The 22,233-nt window shown below is 38.7% G+C and overlaps 1 protein-coding gene across 2 annotated transcripts in view; it reads left to right on the top strand.

Moving 5' to 3' along the window:
- Positions 1-22,233, top strand: part of SDCCAG8 (SHH signaling and ciliogenesis regulator SDCCAG8) — a 94,883-nt gene that overhangs the window by 19,791 nt on the left and 52,859 nt on the right. For both annotated transcript variants that reach the window (XM_079969491.1, XM_079969490.1), the window contains exons 10-13: positions 812-964; positions 1,547-1,681; positions 3,795-3,911; positions 12,440-12,582. In XM_079969491.1, coding sequence (XP_079825617.1) covers positions 812-964; positions 1,547-1,681; positions 3,795-3,911; positions 12,440-12,582 — 548 coding nt within the window. The remainder of the gene's footprint in view (positions 1-811; positions 965-1,546; positions 1,682-3,794; positions 3,912-12,439; positions 12,583-22,233) is intronic.

The raw sequence follows: 22,233 nt of genomic DNA, 5'->3' as shown, positions 1-22,233 counted from the left end.
TCCGGGTGCAAGTAGATAAATAGGGACCGCTTACCAGCGGGAAGGTAAACGGCGTTTCCGTGTGCGGCTCTGGCTCTGGCCAGAGCAGCGATGTCACGCTGGCCACGTGACCCGGAAGTGTCTCCGGACAGCGCTGGCCCCTGGCCTCTTAAGTGAGATGGGCGCACAACCCCAGAGTCTGTCAAGACTGGCCCGTATGGGCAGGGATACCTTCCCTCAAGTCTCATAAAAATCAGTGGAACTTATACCTGAGTAGACATGCGAGTCTAGTTTTCATTGCATGCTTTGAGTGAGATGTACAGTAGTACCTCCGGTTATGTAACTCTCTGGTTACGTAAACTTCAGGATGCAAAAGCGGCAAACCCAGAAGTATTTGACCGGGTTTCACCACGCGCACATGCACAGAAGCAGTTCTCAGGTTGCAGAAAATTCGGAATCCGACTGGAGCTCAGAAACGGATCCCATACGCAATCGGAGGTACCACTGTACTCTGAAATTCACAGTGAATGTTAGCATACTTGCAGCAACATCCTGTTAAGCATATAGTCCATTATTGATCTAATTCTGTTTGGCAGTCACAGTGATTGGTTCTCTCTTATGGTCCAATTTTGAGCAACAAGTGGTTCTTGGGAAAGATTTACAAAAGTTATATCTATTCTTGAAATATACTATACATCTCTATATAGCCATATGTTAACTTATTTAATCTAGAATTTTTGCTTGTCACTTCTACTTTTTCAGATTTAAATCTTGTTCTAGTTTAAAAAATGAGCTATTAATTTCAGACTTTAAAATATGACCATTTCCACAGGCTCTAGTCCAATGTGAACAACTAAAAAAGGAGATGGAGAGAAAGAGAGAGCGTCTTGAAAGGGAATTAGCGATACAAATAGATAAGAGGGCTGAAGAGCGAGAAGCAGTTCGTGAAGAAATGAAGAAAGAAAAAGAGAACTTGTCATCGTTGGTATTTTAAACATTTTCTGTATAAGCATTTTGGACTGTAAACAGTTATGCATTCTGCTTTGCTGAAAGGCAGCAAAATTTTGGACCTTTTCTGCCTTGTTTCATCCACCACCCCACCCACATTAAAACTTCATAGCTAGTTTTTAAAGGGTAGGGAATCAATATTGTGTGATCTCCACAATTGGGATCAGCAGAACATAGCTGACTTCTCGTGACAAGCATGTGGTTGTCTGGTGGAAGCGGGGAAGCAGCAGTCACTTTACACTTAATTTTCACACTAGTCCAAAAATATTAGTGACCCCTGACGTGGACTATCTCTATATATCATTGTGTACATGTTTCCTCTATAGTTCAGCAAATAAAATGTGTGTGAAGCAGCCTGGAAGTAACACATTTTCTGCATTTGCAAGAGTTTATGTATTGTTATTGTAAACTCTAGTTTTGGGGCTTCTTCTACCTTTTAAATAACAGTGCATTGACCTTCAGCAGTCTATGAAAGCAGTGTATTTACCATTTGAAACATAACAATTTTTAGCTTTGTGCTATCATTTTACTGGTTAATTAAGGTTTTGTTTTGTTTCAGGTTATGTCTTTATCTCAGAATGTGGCTAGCTTGGAGGGTCAAGTGGACAGGATTACAAGGGAGAAGATCTCTTTAGCCAATCAGCTGGAAGAAGCTCAGAAACAAAATGCTTGTCATGATATTGAGATAAATAAGGTAGAAACGCATTACGAAAACAAAGTAATCAACTGACATTGATATAAATAGAGAGTGGTTTGATGCCTTGTAAGTTATGCATGCTAATTGGGCACACTTTTATGATTTAACTGTTGCAGCACTCTTTGGATAGGTTCTTTGTTCACAAAATTTGCATATGTATATTGATAAATCCTTTGTAGTACAGTCATACCTCGGGTTACAATGACCAGTTCTGTGCCAACCAAGAGCTGCTTGTATAAGGCAGCTTCCTTCTGTCCTATGCATAGCTGTCAACGTTGACTTTTTTTTTAAGGGAAATTCCCTTATTCCGAATAGGATTCCTCACAAGAAAATGGAAAAGTTGACAGCTAGATGCTTCAGGTTGTGCGATTTCAGGTTGCACACCGCACTGAACCCAGAAGTACCGGAACGGGTTACTTTTGGGTTTATGCGCAGAAGCGCTGAATCGCAACCCGCGCATGCGCAGACGAAGCGCTGTGGGTTGCGAACGTGCTTCCCGCACAGATCACGTTCGCAACCCAGGCGTCCACTGTGCTTTTTATTCTTTTATTAATTAGAAGACAGTCCCTCGGGTTCTGATCTAATTCTAGTGACAGCTTCCCATTTCTACATGTGGGAATGGGAGACCTGAATGTTTTATTCTTTATTCCATAAGCTACTCACAGAATGTGTTAGAATCATATAATTGTAGAGTTGGAAGGGATTCTGAGGGTCATCTAGTCCAGCCCCCTGCAATGCAGGAATCTCAACTAAAGCATCCATGACAGATGGCCATCCAACCTCTGCTCAAAAACCTCCAAGGAAGGAGAGCCCACAACCTCCCGAGTGAGACGATGTTGACAGGGAGCAATCAAATATGGTCAATAAATAAACTTTGTGGAGAATAGCTATTTCTTAATAGGCTCCCTATTAATTACACAAATTGGTCCATGTACTATGTGACAGTGGATCATTGCTGTGAATGCAGAAGGCAGAAATAGTCTTATTATAAAGCTAAAATAAAGCTTTACGCTTGACCTATCAAGCAGCAGATCATTCTTACAGGGCAGGGGGGAGGAGTATGTGTGCTTGTGTAATTTTTAAAAACTGGTGTCAGAGATACTGTATTGTTCATGCAGGCATAATTTACACAGACACTTTCCATGTGGCAATCATATTAGAAATAATGGGTGATATCCAGCCAAGTCAGATGGGAATAGACTCACTGAAATCAATAGAATAATTACATTGATTTAAATTGGTCTATTCCAAGTATGATTTAGTTAGATATCACACAGTGGAACTAGTGGATGGGGAAATATTATTATTTCAGAAAAAATATGTTGATGTTTGAATACTTGTACAATGCAGTATTTCCCATAGTTAGGAGCAACTCAAATATAAAGCCTAAATGTAATTTTGAAAAATTGATTATGGCTATACCAACATGGAAGGGGGGTATTTGTGCCCCACGAAAAGTGCCCTGTTTCAATTATTTCAGAGAAGAGACTTCAAGGACATGAATATATTGTAGCTTGTATTGAGGTGAGTGGGGAGGAAATGTGTTCATATTGCCAATTCTGCAGGTACAGCACTTGCTTTCTTGCTGTTCTGCACAGTAATGAAACTACTGCAGGACAGCAATGAAGAGATGTCATTTCTGTTGCCTCAGTAATGGAATGTGTGTCCCTCCCTTTCCCTCTGGCACCCACTAAAAAGGAGGAAATGCAGCTTTGTTGTGTCCAGCAATGCCACCACTTAGCTGAATATGATTGGCTATGTGATAGTGACAACATCACATCCAACATGTGTTCCCCTATTTGCTGGGATCATCTGGATTGATAAAATACAGAAAGAAATTGGCTCCAAGCAGTAGCAAATAGGGGAAACAGTAGCTGCGAGCAGTTGTGAACAGCCATGAAAAAGCATAGGATTAGGAGGCTTTTAACCATGTGGGCTGGTGAGTTTGCACCACTTTTACTTTGAAAATATAAGTCTGACTTAGCCCTAAAATAAATTACTAAACAATAGATTTTGAAGATAACCAGCAGAGGGCATCAAAAGCTCTCCTTGCAAATAAATATTGCTCTGTATCCTGAAACTACACACTGTTATCTATTCAATCTAACAGGTGTGTGGAGAAGTACGTTATCAGTTGAATCATGCCAAAATGAAGAAGGATGAGGCAGAAAAGGAACACAGAGAGTATAGAATAAAAACTGTAAGGGAACTTGAAATTAAAAACCAGGTAAGAGACCATGATCAAGCTGTTGTTAGAAACTTGAATGTGTTTATTCTTCCAGTAGTGATAACTAGTTGTTATACGTTCTAAATGGCAAGAAACCAGCTATTCCTAATGAAGAAATTGTATTTTTTTCTAGAGAGTTTTTATCCTAAAAAAGTTGTAGGTATAAATAGCAATGCAGTAATTAAAATACTCCATCGTATGCCATGTGTAAACCAACATGCTCTGTGTATCTATTACGTAATATCAATTTATATACATTTGTTTGTAGTCTATCAAAAGTTACGACACAGTAACCACTGTCTAATGTTAACAACACTGTTTTTAAAAACACAAGTTAAAATACATATTCTGTTCTGTCTTGCCTTTCTAAAAACTTATTTTTATTAATTAGAAATTTATAAGATGTCCAAAAATAAGTTACTGCTCATGTAATACTGTATTGGCAATTTGTAGGCTTACTACTTGGTTGTGTCTTTCAGACTAGGGAATTTAACACTGGGTACCTGTTAGAATGCATTCCTTATTAGTAAGCATTTAATATTGGGATAAACCACTACTAAATTAGGAAATTGGACATGTTTATACTGAATCCTCTGAAATCCCTTGTTATACCTTGCCTTTCTGCCAGTTTCAATTTTCACTGGCAGCACTACAGAGCTTTGTATTAAATCCCTGTTCTCATTGAAATGCACATATATGTTATGGAACATGTAGTGCTGTGAATTGAAACTGCTCTGTTGCCAATAAATAGCCATTAAAATATGATTCAATACAGGAATGGTGTGACTTAACATTTTTGTAGAGTTTGTGAAAGGAAACTAATCCAAAGATGGCAGCTCTCAACACTGTATCCAGTTCTGTTCTAGAGGGTCCTTCAACCTCCAATGTGTGGGTGCCCCTTGTGTATGTGGAAGTGTTTTCTGTTAAGTCAAAGCCACCATTAGATACAGCTTCTTTAAATCATTTGGTTATCTCATATCAGTACAGGTGCCTTCAAAGTTTTTTGTAACCTTTTTAAGGCCTACGGAGGCTTAAAACAATTTGATATTAACTTGGGAGATAGTGCAGCTATATGAATTTGTATACTAATGAATTGAGAAGTATGAGCAAGAACATTTTGCGTGGCTCATAAACATGCTGATAAACTTTTGAACTAATGGTAAAATACCAATTTGGAACTGGAACCAGTATTATTTCCCTATAGCACGCAGTCTGTGCAGACTGCTCTGTGTTGTCTGTTGGAAGCAGGGCATGGTGCAATGTGAGAACTGCATTCCTACAATCTGCTCTCAGAGTAAACAAGGAGTAGGGCCTAAACCCACCAGGGCATGTATGAATCTGCCTCAGAAGCGATTATGATGTGCAGAAATTTGCTGTGATTCGAGTGTGGGAGTAATAATGACTTTAGGGAAGGGCCATAGTTTAGTCATTGAATAGATGCTCTGTGTGCAAAATGTCCCAGGTCCAATCGCTGGGATCTCCAGATGTAACTGGGTCTGAAATCCCGGAGAACTGCTGCCCATCTTCTCAGACAATACTGAGCTAAATAGACCGATAGCCTGGCATAGTATAAGACAGCTTTCTACATCTGTAGCTTATGGAGAACATAGCATCCTAATGCAACAATAGATTGGGGGCTGTACGCCAATAACATAGCTGGAGCCAGTGACAGGCATGGCAGGCCCACACACACACGCACAGACAAAGACACTCCTTTTTGCAGCAGAGAAGGGCAGATTACTGATTACCCTTTCAAGGAAAAAGAAGGGGAACACAATTGTCCTGAACTCTTGGCCTACCTGGTGGCAAGTAAGTATGCCAAGTCCCCAGTCCAGGGTAAATCCACATGTCCAAAGTCCAGAACAAAGCAGTCTCAGAGATCCTGGAGCACCCAAGCCAAGATTCATCAACATGGGCAGTTGAGCAGACACAGCACCTCAGCTCTGCTGCCCTTTTATACTTTGTCTGCTGATTGCAGCATCTGGCCTTGATGAGGCATGTGACCCTCACCTGCTCCAAGCCTACTCCAGCTCTGGTGATGGGTTCTGTTTCTCTGGTTCCTATGCATTGAGCGCCATCCCCTTGTCATCCTCCGTCACCCTGTGAGTACTTCATACACCAACCTCTCCTTCCCCATCCCCAGCTTGCCCCAGTATGTCCCAGCCCCAGCTACGCTCCTCACTGGGATCCTCTTCCTCCTGTTCCTCTTCTCCATTGCCTACCAGTTCATGAGAACAGTTTACATGGAGAGGAATGTGCACAGGGGTGCATAGCATCCCTCCCTTGCAGTGGTGCCCCCTCAGCTCCCAGGCAGCTAATTTTGGTGGCTGGTCACATGTAGGCCAGAGAAGCAGCAGCTATGGGATCACAAAATGGTGCAAATATGGAAGACTTTACTAAAAAGGAAAATTGAAACATAGGTATAAGCAGCCAAACAAGTGTCAGGAACCTCCCTTTCCTGGAAAAAAAAGAAAGCCAAATGCCATAACATTATTAAGTCTGTAGTGGAGAGCCCAAGCTACGGGGAAAATGAAATGTTCTGCCACTTCTGGATCTTGCTGCTTCTGTGATCAGATTTGCATAGTAGAGATTGGCCTAGAGAATTCAGACACATATTGCTGTAAGCAGTTGAAAGATAAGAAACTGAATGAGCTCCAGTTCGTGCGTTGCCTGTTGTTGGTGTTGTAAATTAGCGCTAGAAAATAAATCAGAATTCATTGATAATTGTACTGGTTTTTTCCTGATAATTGTACTGGTTTTATGGAATACGGCGTAGAAAAGAGTAAATGCATATACAAAACAACTCGTAGGAGTACTGGTTGCTAAACACTGCCCCAGACTAGTGGAGACTGACATGTAATGTCTTTTGCATGGAAACAGCAGCTACCAATTTCAAATAAAACAATGAATGAGAAGAAGTTACCCAATTAGTAACAGCCAAGGGTGAGACCGGTTCAGATTCCAGTAGGAGAAGCAGGGTTCAAAACCAGAAGGCAGGCAGGAGCTTGGAGATGGCTCCTGGTTGTGATCAGAGAAAGCATTGTAAGAGGTGGGTGAATGGATAAAAAATAACAAAAGGAAAGCAAACAGGCAGTTCCTGCCCATCTCCATTACCCCAAAGGAAGTCCCCCCCCCCTCCCACAATCCCCATCATGGTCCCAGACTCAAAGGGCCAAGGTTGGGAGCTCCATTACCTGTGAGTACCATTGCTTATTGGTGGTGGTGGTGATTGTTTTAATGTCCCCTTGTGCCCAGTGCAACCACTGCTGTGCACATGAGGTTGGGTGGGCAAGCAGGAACTGTTAGTTGGCTCTGTTACCTCTTGGAAGGAAAGAAAACAGAAGGAGTCATTGGCCCAGCAGCAGGGTTCCTCTCATCCTGCAAAAATATATTAAGTTAATAAATTGATCTTTACATAAACATTGGTTTAACTTGGTGAATAAAAACTCATTTTCTAGGAAACTCCTTTCGGAACCGATTCCATTGAATGTAAGGTAACCTCTCCTCTAGCAGAAAAGATTCAGACACAGTGGAGAGAAGTGTCCCTAGTTACTTGAGCTAACATGCTGTCTGCTCACCGTAATTTGTGTTTCAGAAGGGCTTACTCCCTGAACATGGAACTAGACTGCTGACTTGTATAGAGACACTTGTCCTAGGCAGACATTATATCAGTGGCTACTAGTCATAATAGCTATATTACCTCCAGGATAAAAAAATGCATGGCTCTGGATACTAGCTGTTGCAGTTCATGTGCTGTTTGTGGCCTTCCCATGAGAATCTATTTGGCCACTGTGAGAACAGAATGTGTAATTGCACTTGCTCTTTGCCTTGCCCCAGCTAGGGTGTCAAACTTCTTTAAGACCTCCCCATTTCTTCAGCTATGGGGGTGGGAACCAGACTGATAGCAATGAACTGGCCCAGTCAAGACAGTACTCCAAAGGTATGCATTTTACTTAGTTTTGAGATTCTATATTCCACCATTAAAATATTTTCCCCAAGGGGGCTGTACAGTAATGATGACATCAAAAGTAATAAACTGGTTGGAACTGGAGGCCACATGACCAGCACTAAAGCACTTTGTACCAATACTGTGACAAAAGCACATAGTGATAAGGACAGACAATATCATAACAAAAGAGCATGTAATTTGCCAAGGCAGATCAAAAATATGAGCTCTTCAAGTGGAAGGAAAGACAGCCTCAGCGCGCTTGTAGTGGAGTATGTTCGGGGGGCTCAGTGACATACAAGCAAGACTGGCTGAGCCAAAGAGACTCTGATGCCCATGAAATGGCAACTGTCATGGACTGGCAGGATGCAGAGGCATGGGGGGGGCACCAGCTGGGGAACCCCCAGGCAAAGAAGGCTCAGAGCCAGGTGATTGGTGGCGGGACAATAAATGGTCAGAGGGAGAAGAGGGAGCCTAACAAGACTACACTATGACAAAGTTTAGCCTTGTCATCAGTATTAGTCACCATTGCATCAGCAAGACTTGTAGCTGGCTGAATTTGGGCCACTTTCCATCACAAGGAACTTTTGAACTTTTTCACGGACAGAAAGATTTAGTATTACCAGCCTCCTGTTCTGACCTCAAAAGCAACTGCCTGAACATGCATGATACCGTCTAGTCATGCATAGGACTCAAAAGGTGTACAAAGCAAGAACTAAGCCTTTTTGCAAAACATAGAATCTGTGTTCACATAATTTCACTCTACTTCTATGGGCCAAAAGGCATCAGTGACCATCATGGCCTAGTGCAGGGGTCTGCAACCTTTAAGACAAAAAGAGCCACTTGGACCCGTTTCCGAAGGGGGGAAAAAACTGGGAGCTGCAAAACTCGTCATTATAAAAATAACTTTTTTGTCACTTTTTTATTATTTTTTTGTTTGACCCCTCAGAATTACTCCTCCTCATAGAAATAAACGTTAAATTAACAAGTTACCTTTTTGTGTGTGTGTGTTCTTCACTCCCCTTCAAAACAGTGACCAGCGTACATGCCCCTTACAATGTAGCATGCGGGCGGGAAGGTGACGTCGGGAGGGTGCGTGACTAATGCACGCACCGCCCCCATGCGACGTCACAGCCAGTACAGCGCCCGCCACAGTGGGGAGTGTCCGGGCGCACAATGCGCCTCCTCCCCTCACTAGTATCCGCCCCGGAGCCACGGCAAAGGTGTAAAAGAGCCACATGCGGCTCCGGAGCCGCGGGTTGCAGACCCCTGGCCTAGTGGCTCACACCCTTTATTTCATTAGTTTGCACCTCCCTAAAATTGGTCCTTCCTGAAGGCATAGTTGCCCATCTTACCTGGTCAGCAGTGGCTTGCGCTGCAATTTTTACCAATGTTCCTTTACAGATGGTATGCAGGACAGCAACTGGGACCCACCTAATCTCTTTCACTAAACACTATAGCATGAATTTACTGTATATGCATCCTTGGAGGCAGCCTTTGGTAGGCACATTCTCCAACAAGTGCTTCAGAGCAATTAGTCACCTATCTTCCACCCAGGAATTAACAAGGTTGGCTTTTGAACATCCCACTTGGTGATGTCCTTGTGCCTACTTGAGAAGGTTCTGAAAGGTGCTTCTGAAGAGACATTAGGACACTACCCAAGTCCATCCTATGCAGGCTATTATTTCTTCCCCAGTTAGTTGCTATAGATTCAACTGCAGATATTGGGAGTCTGTCTTGTCACTATACTCTTTCCCCTCACTTGGTTGTTTCCTTTTCCTTTTCCTTATGCTCTCAGAATGTATGGAAGCTCGTATTCCTTTCTGTGCTCCATCAGAAGGCAAATTGCCAATGAAAGGGAGGGGGGAATTGGAAATCCTCTTGGCGTAATGACGGTTTTTTCCAGCCTTCAAGCGATTGGTGGATGACAACCCACTTGGTGGTATCCCAGATTCTTTTCCACCATGCCTTCATTCTTTAATTATCTCTTGCCTCCTTCAGTGGGTGGGTTGTTTTAGTCCTGCCTTTTTTTATAAAGATGAATGTGTTATTGCTTTTATTCGGTTTTAGTTCTATGTTGGTTTTAATGTACATGCTATTTTTTGTAAGTCATTTTGAGTTACTTTTTGTTAAAAAAGCAACAAATTCAGTTAATAATAACAACATACTACAATACACTTAATTCAATAAATAATAATAACATTCCACTCTACAGGAAGCCTGGTAAGGCAGGTGCAATTGATATAGCCTACAATTACTCCCTTCCCCACAACCCTCAAACCGATACTGGTACTGCACTTCATATGGATGCAACTGGTATAGATCAATTCCTTTTGCCTTGTCCTCTCAAGTCTTGCTTATACAGGTCAACTTACCCCTGCCAGTTTGATCCTCACCTACTGTATTGGTTACCACTACCTCCACCCAAAGGAACAAACCCTTATAAGAATATAAGACAACAGATTTTGGATGCTGTGTGGCTGTTATTATGTAGAAAAGGGAAAAAAAACAGAATTTGCCCTGGCGAGATTTAACAAAAATGCATTGTGTGTGTAGAGCTTGTAAGCATGAATAGAATCAGGTTATTAAATTGAAATTTTCCATTTATTATTTAGATACATAGTGACTGAAAACATATTTAGTTTGAAAATAGGTAAACACTTTATATGACATAGAAGGCTTTATATAACATAATGAATAAATACATAATTTTGTGACCTGTAAATACATTGCTTATTTTACATCTTAATTCTCACAGTCTTGTTAAGCTGCATTAGAATTACACTAATATTCTTAGTGTTTTATACATATATCACAAGAATTGTATTTTTATTAAACTAAGGTTTCAATATATAATTTTTCTGCACTAATCAGATCCGACAAAAATATACAGTAAGCAATAGTTGATAGTAGTTGCTGGGCAAACCAGTGTTCTCAGTGAACTGAAGTGTTCATGTTCTTCTATTGATAGGGCAATAAATATTTATAGTTTGAATGGGGTTAAATGGGCTCAATTCTTTTCTGGGTTATGATCACTGTTAATAACAACCATAACTGATAACCACTTAGTGATGTGGGCTGCAAAAGGTGGTGAATTGTCTAACATTGCCTCCCTATCCATTCTACTGATAGAAACCCTGCTCAATCAAAGAGTCTTCCAGCAGGAGAAGAGCACCACTGGATGTAATATTTCTACTATAAGAGGGTGCCACTCCACCAGGCTACAGCAAAGGGAGTAATGGAGGCAGGGCACTCCATCAACTCTGTTGAGAAATCAGTTTGTGCTTTCCCTCTCCATCAACTATCCTTCAGCACCAGCTACTCTATCAGGCTGCAGTAGAGGAACCAGCAATTTTTGGCTCCTCTCAAACTATTTTCATTTAAGTTAACTGAAAGAACTTGGTGGCTAAAAACTGCTGACTTGAGTTTGCTTCCCCACCCCAATCACTCCAGTTTCCTTTAGAGTATAAGCCTAAGAGTCTTGTTTGTTATTGATCTTATGTTATCAGCTCAGGAAACACTTATGGCCAAATAGAAGGGTGAAAATGCTTTAAATAAAAAAATAATTTTGCCATAGTTATTCATGTATGTGAGCTGAATATAGAAATTATATTTCCATAGTAATCCGGAATCCTTTTTTAAATATGAAAATTAGTTTAGGATATGGAAAGAACATGTAACACATCTCTTTGTTGTTTCTGGGTGAAATTCATTTAAAATCTTTATCTTGGGATCTTGGGCTCCAACTAAATGAGAAGCTGTTTGCTCTCTGTACACAACCAAGATTAGCAGACATAGTATTGCCTTAAATCCCTAGGCTTAAACATCTGGCAGGTAGAGGGAGGCCATTTTCAGCAAAAGTCCTTTTATGTTGGAATATGCTTTTTTGTTGGTCCGACAGAACCTGAGCTGATTTATCTTGAGGGGATGGTATAAAGCCCATCTGTTCGCTTTAAATATTTCCCTTGAGAAAATAATGAGAGCTTATATTTATGCCTATAGTGTAGAATTATGAGGTTGTCTTGGCTTTAGTTGACAGTTGTCAAATTATGTTTGTTTTTCGTTTTAAACAAATGCCTTTTCGATGTGTGTGTGTGTGTGTGTGTGTGTGTGTGTGTGAGAATGGGTCAGAATGTCAAGGGGGAACTGGGGACGGGGACTTAGAGTGATCAACCTAATTTCTATAGCTATAAACTGTTAAAAAAGTCCTTGATATACTTAATAGTTTCTTATTTAATTTAATTACCCTAATAAGAATATGGTAATTGTGGTGTTGGAATGTTAATAGGCTTATTTTCTATGCATGACCGCTGATACTGCTGCATTTATCTGCCTATTACAGGTAGTTATATAAGTTTGGGGGAGTTTATCTAAAGCTAGTAGCACTGAATAAAAAATAATGAAATTAGTAGCTCAGTTTTTCTCATTCTCATTTCAATTTCTGTTGTAGGCAGGATTTTCTTTAAAGTGCCCTTTGATTATTTTTTTGTTATAGAATGTATATATGTACAATGTTTGTGATGTATATAACTTCCTTTATTGTTATAATTGAATTTGCTGTGCTCCTCTGTGTGTTTTTAAGGAAATAGAGAAATTGCAAGTGGAGCTTAATGAATATAAAAAGCGTTTGGAGCAAGCACTGCAGGATACAGCAAGAGCTAAGGAAGAATGTCTGAAACAAACAGAATTGCTGGGTAAAGCTGAGCACCAACTGCACCTCACCAGGTACCCCTTATCGTACATGGCCTTAGCACCAATTTCAATTTTATACTGCAAATTTTTGCCAGCAGCTTATCCACAATTGTTAGAGGTTGATTCAGTGCACAGCTTTCAGGCATATTAGAAGTGAAGATGTACTGAGCAAAACATTCAGACAAGATGAAGCGTGGCAGGGATTTAGTGATAACAAATCTATTCATCCAGAGTATTCTTTCTTTTCATCTAAAGTATTCTTCAAACAATCACGGTGTTAAATGTCATCTTAGAACAATTTGTAGTCAGTAAAAGTTATATACACCCAATTGTTCTTTCAAGATTATTTGATGCAGTTGCTTTAAGGAACAATTGAGATTATATAGCACATTGCTCTCTAGTTCCTTATTGATATGTAAAAGCTGAAAATAGCTATCACTTTCCTAGTTACTGATTATAGTTAGATGCATGCATGGTCTTCAGAGAAAATTGATGATCATGCATAAAACAGTCAATTCTATGCCAAAAATGTTTGTGTGGTAGACAGGCAACTAACTATACACACAAAAACTTTCTGAAGTTTGTGCATTTTTCTCTTAACAGTAGCCCCATTATTCTTAACACCTGCCTTCTCCCACTGAGCTTGATTAATTTAACACTTCAAACTCATTACTGTTTCATTTTTTAATCTATAGCATGAACTGCTTTCTGGAATGGAAGTCAAGATTTAAAAGTATGCCAGAAAGCATTTAGATTTGTAGTATTAGTTGGGTCGAGTACATGTATTGTATGTGCATACAGACTCACACAATGGATGTGAATATGGGAGATTATAGTATGCTTCTTAAATGATCACACCATCCTCTTTTTTTTTTAAAGAAATGATGTAAATATAGATCATGGGCTAGTAGCAGATGGGAAGAAAAACACCCTTCTTACAGCCTGTATTTAGAGAACAAATATGCTAGAGGTTAATGAACTTGAAAAAAGTTTTGGGTAAGTTGTTAAGACAGCAAAAGTTTTGATTTTGCAGGACTTCTTTTATAATGATTTGTTGTGATAGTTAACCAAATGGTTTACCAATTTCCATCCGAAGGCTAATCATACAAGTTATGAAGCTGTGTGGTGTCTTGGAGAAAATCCAAATTGTAGATAGCTTTTCTGAAAAACTTCCACATTCTTAATAAGGTATACTAAGAGCTTAATTAAGTTAAGCATCCAAATAAGTGATTCACATTAATGATGAGACAATACTACTTCAGGCTTACATAAGCATGTAGTCTGCAGAAAATTGTTTTAGATGTTTGATTGCAGAAGATGGATGGGTTTAACAGTGATATTTGGCTTTGCTTTCTTATGGCTTAAGAATGGTTATTGTTGCTATCTTACAGCTTTCCAAAGTATAACTTGTCATGACAACATTTCTCCAAGTGATATTTTCCTCATATTCCCTTATCGTTCTCATGTTGGTCTAACAACTAGACTTCCTTATTTGTGATAATGTGAAATGGGTGGGGAACTGCAAAATCCTGGTCTGATGAATCACTCATGACCACCAGTCTTTTGTCATTGTTTGCTTTCCTGCGCTGTGTTTTCTTATCAATTACTTTTGTTATGATTTAGCATCATATGTCAGTGTTATGGTTTTAAATTGTAGTCTTATCCACCTTGAGTCATAAAACGAAATGCAGATTGCATTTGTCTCCCTTTGTGGAGCATTGCTGTTTTGAAAGAAGTACGTCATTTTTGTGGGTGGCCTTTCGTGTCTGCAGGTGTAGTTGAGTGGCCTATGTTTGGCCCTTCTAACACAGCTGAAGTTTTATTAAAGTTGCACACATAAAGGAAGTGAGGCTGCTTCTTTCCTCAGGCAGACAATTCAATGGTTAATTTTAAAAACAAAAGGAAGTTTAGGAACATCAAAAGCAACCTTATACCAAGTCAAAACACTGATCCATCTAATTTAAAGGTTCAGTTTATTTCCACATAATATAGTATTTCTGATTGTAAATAACTAAATAATTACAGTTAGATGTCTTGTTAACATGCAGATATCGAAAAATAAAACAGTGTAGGGGGGGAAAGCATAAGCATGCATGGCATCTGAACTCAGTTATAGTATAGTGACTGTCTTTGTGGTCCATCTGTCTCCATTCTCTTAACCTCTTATCCACCAACATAACTAGAAACTTGCTTTAAAAAATAAGTGGATATCTTCGTGTTCAGAAACAGCTCAACTTAGGAATTGAGATACTGTATGATTATGATTTCTAGCCTTTTGTAGATACAAGCATGATATAAATTTCCAGTAGAAAGAGGAATGAGTGTTGTAACTAAGTGCAAGTATGTATTGTTATTCCTAATTAATTATGACTATTTTTATTAAAAAATCTGAATAATCTGCCACACTAAATTCTGTATCCCCCCCCCCCATATATTGCAGGGGCATCTTCTCCCATATGAAATTCAGGTTTAAAACTGTCACCCGTCAACTTTTTATTCTCCAAAACTGACTTCTCAAAAATAGTGCTTCCCTCCACCCCAAAAAATAGTTTAGCTACCTGTAAAAGAAATACCATTCATATTTGGTCTTCATTCTGCTTTTTTCCACTAACTTTGCGGAAGCATGTATCTATTTATATTTCATGTATGTTTGTGCTAGTTTTGATGGCAAAAATTAGGCTCGTGTTTCAGTGGCAGTAAATACGGATTATAATTTTATTCTGTTTTAGAGATGGTTGAGATGGTTAACAAAATAATAAATACTTAAAACTTCAATGCACTTTGTTTTTCCATAGAGTTTTAGTTTGCTCTGTTCCAAAAGTAGACTACTGTGTGTGATTCCTATATTTCAGTCATGGGTCACTCTTATTTATTCTGCCACATTGGAATGACAGTCACTTGTCTGAAATGATGCAGTAAAAACATACATGGGAGTGTCATCTAGTTACACTGCTGTCAGGCATGCAAGTGTCCTTCAATTGTTACAAAAATATTAGGCTAATCCATGGTGGAAACATAAATGCCTATAATATGTGTCGTGTCTTGCTGACCCAGACTGTGATGAGTCTTCTGTGGTTGGGAATTCCATATTACGGTTTCAGTGCCTACTAAAGATGTTTTTATTCAGACAGACCTTCCCAGAGGGGTGACTACAGCCGTGCTGACAGTCAGTTTTATGAAATGGCAGAATATAATTTTATATTGTTTCTATATGTTCTTACTTTTGTTTTCACAGAACTCTTGTTGAACATCGCTTTGAATTTTCCCCCAATATGAAATGAATCATAACTTTATTAAATAAATAAAATAGATCACACCCCCACACCCCAAAACTGGCTTTGTACATGCCCTTGCAGTCTTCGTTAGTTGTGCAGATGGTAAACTTGAAAGTCTGCTCTTGAGCAAGCCTGAAGGAGGCAGTGAGACATGGAGTGGAGGTTAGCAGAGCTTGCTTGAGAGAGCACAACATTAAGGGCTGCATAGGTTACAGTGGTGCCTCACAAGACGAAATTAATCCGTTCCGCGAGTCTCTTCGTCTTGCGGTTTTTTCGTCTTGCGAAGCACGGCTATTAGCGGATTAGCGCTATTAGCGGCTTAGCGGCTATTAGCGGCTTAGCGGCTTAGAAAAAGGGGGGGAGGGGAAAAACTCGCAAGAACTCGCCCGACGTTTCGTCTTGCGAAGCAAGCCCATAGGGAAATTCGTCTTGTGAAGCACCTCAAAAGACGGAAAACTCTTTCGTCTAGCGAGTTTTTCGTCTTTGCGAGGCATTCGTCTTGCGGGGCACCACTGTACTTTACTGCTGCCTTGATTTGGGCTCAGAAGGCATTCTGTAGACCTATCTTTAAAAATTCTTGATCATTTGATTCATGCTTGCATCTTTTATTCCTGAATCCAGTTAATATTTCTGTTGTGTAGGCAGTTCTAAAAATAATTGGTTGAGAGAAATCCATCAATACCATCCAACTGTTCTAATGAATTGGAAAAGTAAGATGGGTGATTGGCTGAACTGATGCCAAATAGTGTTCGTTGGCTATTTGTTTTTATTAAGAGTTAGTAAAATTCACCACTGTTCTACAGATCATTTGGATTATTACTTGCTCTGATACTCCAGACAGCTCCCCCCCCCCCGCCCTTTCAACTAACACTGAAGTGTAGGTGAAATGGCTAGCTCAATGCTTTGGTCTTGCTTGCAGTCATCCATACTCTGGTTGCTTCTTACATAGATTACCATAACACCATTAGTTTAGAGCTGCTCTTGTAAATGGTTTGGAAGTAGTTTACCCCTGTTTTCTCCATGTCCTAGCAGGATAGGTTGCAGGAAGCAGTTAAAAGAATTCTTTTTTAACCGCACTGGGACCGATTCCAAGGTGTTGGTTATTATTTGCAGAATCATAAATGTCCAAGTCCCTGTCTTTGCTCTCTTATTTTTTGGAAAGTGAAATCCTATAGTATTTGGTTAAGGCTTTCTCAGTTGTAGTGCCACAATTAATGGAATGCTTTGACCAGGGAAGCCTGCCTAGAAAGGCAATTAATTTTCAAAAATAACAATGTATATTAATTAGAACAACTTTTTCTTCTTTTTCTTCTTTTTCCATGTACTTCAGAACATAATGTCTAATATTTGCTGTAGTCGATTTATGGTCTACTCATATGTCTTCCTAGTTTGTGCCTAGGACAGAGGTTCAAATGCATACTGTTAGTCTTAATGGGCTTGAAAACCTATCTATTGATTTTCAGACCATTTTGCAGCTTTTCACATTTACTGAAATGGTGGGTACAAGGTATTGGGAACTCCTAATGAAGTTTTACAAGCATATGTTGATAGTTTTATACAACTCAGATTTGTTTCTGCAGAGCTTGTGCCTAAGAAGCTGCATGAGGATTGTGCCCAGTTTGAACAGTTGAAGTGTCAAATTATTCCATATTATTTTGCCGGTAATAGTTCATAGGGTTTACATTTTAGCAGAAGAGCTCAACGTTATTCCATGACTGAAAAGCAGAAAAATCATTTGAAAATTACATTTTTTCAAGACAATGGTTTTGAAGGACATACAAAAGCGATTAGCAACACCGCATCCATTTTAGCTTCAAATACCTACTGTTTATCAGTGCTTCTAGTAGCCTCTAGCACACTTTCAACAGCTTCATTGGCATTAATTGAAGTCCATGTATAATAAATAAGGCACATAAATTAAACCTGTCATTCTGTTGCCCAGGTTCTTGCAACATAACTAAGTTTCTTAGGTTTTGCTTTTTTGGTTATAATGTTGGCAGCATGCTTTGCTAGAAGATTGAATGTGTGTGTGTTCCTAATATGTACACACTACTGGTTTTCAAAAGAAATTTCTCCTCACTGCCACTCATAAATATTCCAGGTACTTAATAACTACTGCTGTACTTCTAAATATTGTCTGCTACAGAGAAGCAGAATTTTATAGGGTTCTAAAAAAATATACTGGCATATGAGATGTTCACTCATATTTATATAATTGATGTGAAAAATTGTAACAGTCTAGATTGCATTACTGACAAAATATCAAATGAATACTCACCATTAAAACTAGAATCCATAATAGCACATATCAATGGGAAAATATACTTGGCACAGGAATGATTCTTAATTTTTAAAAATATGTAATTTCAAAAAGATTACCTGGAAACTTATAATTGAAAAGAAGTATAAAATCCTGAAATAAGATAACATGCTTAATAAACTCCTTAGTGTCTGTTTTATATGTTTATTTTTCATTAAATTTAGGATTGCTTGTAGTTCAGTCAACATTTATTCCTATCTGTTTTTCATATACAAAGGCATTGGGATGCCAGGAAATAAACTGTTAACGGAGAATTAACTTCTTTGGCATGCTTTCATACTTATCTTCCAAATTAAAGAAAATGAAATGGGCAGAAGCAGAGTGTAGATTACCTCCTTTTTGTCAAAAAATGGTGGGAATTTGAAAATTAATAATAAAAAAGGGAACAGATGCAGTAACATGCCAGAGGGAGATTAATGTGGAGAGTAAAATCTGTGAGCAACAAAACTGAAGCAAACTGAATCAGTGGGAGGTGGTTGTACAATCAAAATCAGGATAAAAGAGAAATTACAAACAACCCTGCACTTGTCAAAGTAGTAGTAATGAAATCCTGACTCTGCCAGCAGTGAGAACCTGTGTTAGCACTTTGGGGTAAGGATGGTAGCCGGGTGCCAGGTAGGAGGGCAGTGTTAGGTTGCTGGGCAGCAGCCATCTTGTGTAGAACAGATGGCACTGAAAGCTGGCAGGGGAGGGGCTCCTTAGCAGAACTAATCAGACAGTAACAGATAGGGCAGCTGGGAAGACTGACCACAGAGAGGGAAACTGCAGGATAGCTGCAGAGTTCCATGATGTTTACAGTGGTGTGCCCATTGGTCTGATAGAAGACCTTGCAATGCCTTTTTACTGCAGAAGGCACAGAAAAACTTTTGTTAACTGGGCAGTTTATCTGAAAATTTTGCAACATAGGGAATGCATAAAGCCAGTGATGAATTGACGTTACGAATTCATGAAAGTGTTTGCTATATATATATATATATATATATATATATATGCATACTTACCTTCCTTTGGAGTTAGAAGCATATTGCAAGGCTTATATCCCATGATCAGTACGCTTTGCTCATTTTCATTTCAAAGTGTGTTCATTTGAAATAAAGTGAAAGCAATTTGTGTTAATTCAGATCACATACTGGTGTCATCGATACATGCGGGACACGTTAGTATTAGGAGCTATACTGAAATCAATACAGTTTGTAATATTTTTCTCAGTGCACAAACTTCAGATTTTGCATTCTGTGCATAATAACCACTGTGTTAACTTTTAATCATGACATACATCTTTATGTTGCCCAGCCGCCATTCAGTAGTAGTCAGGGCTGCTGGTTGACTTGTGGAAAAGAAATGTTGAAATAGTGAGGCCAAAAAAACGGGTGGGGGAATTGTGTATTAAAATTAATTTAAATGCTACTGAATAAATCGACCCGATACAAAGGATCTTTACCATAACTAAGTGACCCAGGATAAATGATACAAACACTTTGAACAAAAATCAGTAGATGTGCATTATATATCTCTTTGTTGAACAAAGAAAATTGCGCTCCTGTTTTTCAACTTCTGTATTTTTCTCTTTGCAGAAGGTTTATGGCTTGGCTCAATTATTCATTTTGAGAGGGGAGGGGAAGAAACATTACAGGGATTTGAAATAGGTGGTATAACAGAGCCATATGCTATTTGTGCATCAGTTTCTGCAATATATCTAATTTGGGGCTGTCGGGAAAAATTAGACTTATTTGATATAGCAGCCTATTAGTAAATGACTCCGGTAGATTTGAAAGTTGCCATTTGTTCTCCTTAACTGAATCTTGTAAGCATTCTGTTTCCCAGAGCTATTCTGTGAAAATATCTTGGTTCTTTGTCCTGCAGCTGTACAAACCACAAATATTTCCACAACTGAAAAGAAGGTCTTGCTTCAGGTAATTTTATAAAAAGGGGCTGGAACAATTAATAATCCTCTATTGTTTTCAAACTGCGCAAATCTGGTTGGGAAACTTACCCATTCTCTTGACTGCCTAAAATAGTGTAACGTGTTAATTTAGTTATAGAGATGTAAATAAATTAGCTGCTCTGCATTATTATGGAAGGAGATATTTACCTGCCATCATTTAGCCCATACGTTGCTTTATGATGACAGATATCAAATGATTTGGAATAAATCGGCTCTCTTGTTTTCTGGCAGTGCCTGTAGTAATCATTACTGCGTTGTACTTTATAAACTGTCAGTTAGCTGCTACCTTGTTATTTTCTGTTTTATAATTATTGTTCTTTAAAAAATATAATATTTGAAATCACAGTGTTTCCAAAGCCATTAATGAAGTATTAATTGGAGAAAGAAATATGCTTTAAATTCTAACAGCTAGCCATATTGTGACCATGTTGCTATATCTTTAGTTTTTTTTATTACTTGAAGGGGGATAGGAGATTTTATAGCCTGATTCATTTTCCCCCTAAAATGAGAAGGATTTATAAATGCATCTGATGATATAGAGCAGTTCATTTGCAAAATTTATACTGATACTAGTTTGGTAAGGGAAAACTAATGCACATGCCCATCGGTTGTTGAAAGATGCCTGTTATCTATATTTATTACAGTAAATATTTGTGAGTGACATCCTATTATTATTCCCCCCCCCCAATTTGTTCACATGGGAGAAAGTTACTCAACATTTTTTAATTATAAAATGCTTTTAAGAGCATGTCTATCAGATTTCAAAGTTTTGACATTAAAAAAATATATTATTTAGTCGTTGGGGTTTCTAGCATGTATTTTATGTTGCAGATATGTTTACAAAATATGGTGAAAACGTAAATGCAACCTTGTGGTGCAAATTTAAAATACTATATATCTATTGTGCTGCATAAGAGCAACTGGTGCCACTATAATTAAAAGACACATTTACATTCTTTCTATGCGAGGGTCATTAATTTCTTTCCTGGGGAACTGTAAACTACTAGCCTGAAAGAGATTGATTCTTCAAGACTTTAAATGAATGTTATTTATTTGAAAGCTGAATCACTGACATTGTTATAATCATGTTTTCTACATAAATAAATAAACCCTTTATAGTCTCCTATATGCAAAAGGAATTTGTAAAAGAAAATGCTTTATTACTTTACCCTGCATCCAGCCCTAACATGGCATAGAAATAAAGACGAGGGGCAGAAAAACCTCAAATGAGCAGTTACTTATATCTTTCCCATCTGGTAACTCTCTTCCGTCCCTGGTCTATTTGATTATGACAGGGAGCAAACTTCTTCCCTGCTCAATAGATGCATTTTATCCATGGCAGCACGACTGCCACATCAACTGTCCCACTACTCTGAGTCCTGTCTGCCTCGTTCCTGCAGTCTGTGAGCATTTTGCAGCAGTGCAGCTGGTATATGGCTTCTTGTCCTGACTATGGCTATTCCATGTTGCCAGCAAAGCGTAACTTGTAAGAAGCTCTAAAAGCAATTAGGTGCATAGGTAAGAGGATAGGATGCTATACAGCAGACCTTTCTGGAAGAGTTTGAACCTTCTTATTCCCTTGGTCTTCTACTAGGGTAATTGAAAACCCAAGGGGCATATTATTGTAAAGACAAGAAGTATGCACGATACATTAAAAAATCAGATCCCGAATTGAATGGCTATTTTTTTATATTTGTGTAAATAATGTTTAAAGCTGTTTGAGGATCCATTTATGGCATATTAAGAGATTATATTATATTGTTGCTGTTCAGGGAAAGGCTGAGACTAGATATTTTGTTGATAGTGTTGGATAGCATTTTTTAGACAGTTAACAAAGTGGAATGGTGTTTCTGCTAACTTTCTGACACATTTTTCTCCATGTTAGAGAAAGCTACCTTGTAATTTGGATATCGCTCAAGACAACAGTTTGTAAGGTGTTTATTTTTCCAGATAAGTAAAACCGTTTAAGAGGCTGGTTAATAATTCAATCGTATGTGGCTATCGGAACCAATTTATGAAAAGCAGATGCATGCCTGAATAGCTCTGCATAATAGATCCTGGGAACAATATGAAATGTCTCAAAGTAGCTGCACGGCTCTTTATGTTAACTTGTGGAAAGTACTTGAATAGCAATCTGGATACTC

The sequence above is a fragment of the Podarcis cretensis genome, assembly GCF_951804945.1.
Source record: "Podarcis cretensis genome assembly, chromosome: 3".
In the NCBI taxonomy this organism is placed as follows: Eukaryota; Metazoa; Chordata; class Lepidosauria; order Squamata; family Lacertidae; genus Podarcis; species Podarcis cretensis.
Note: the sequence above shows the minus strand (reverse complement) of the source record. Positions and strands in the feature narration are given on the sequence as shown.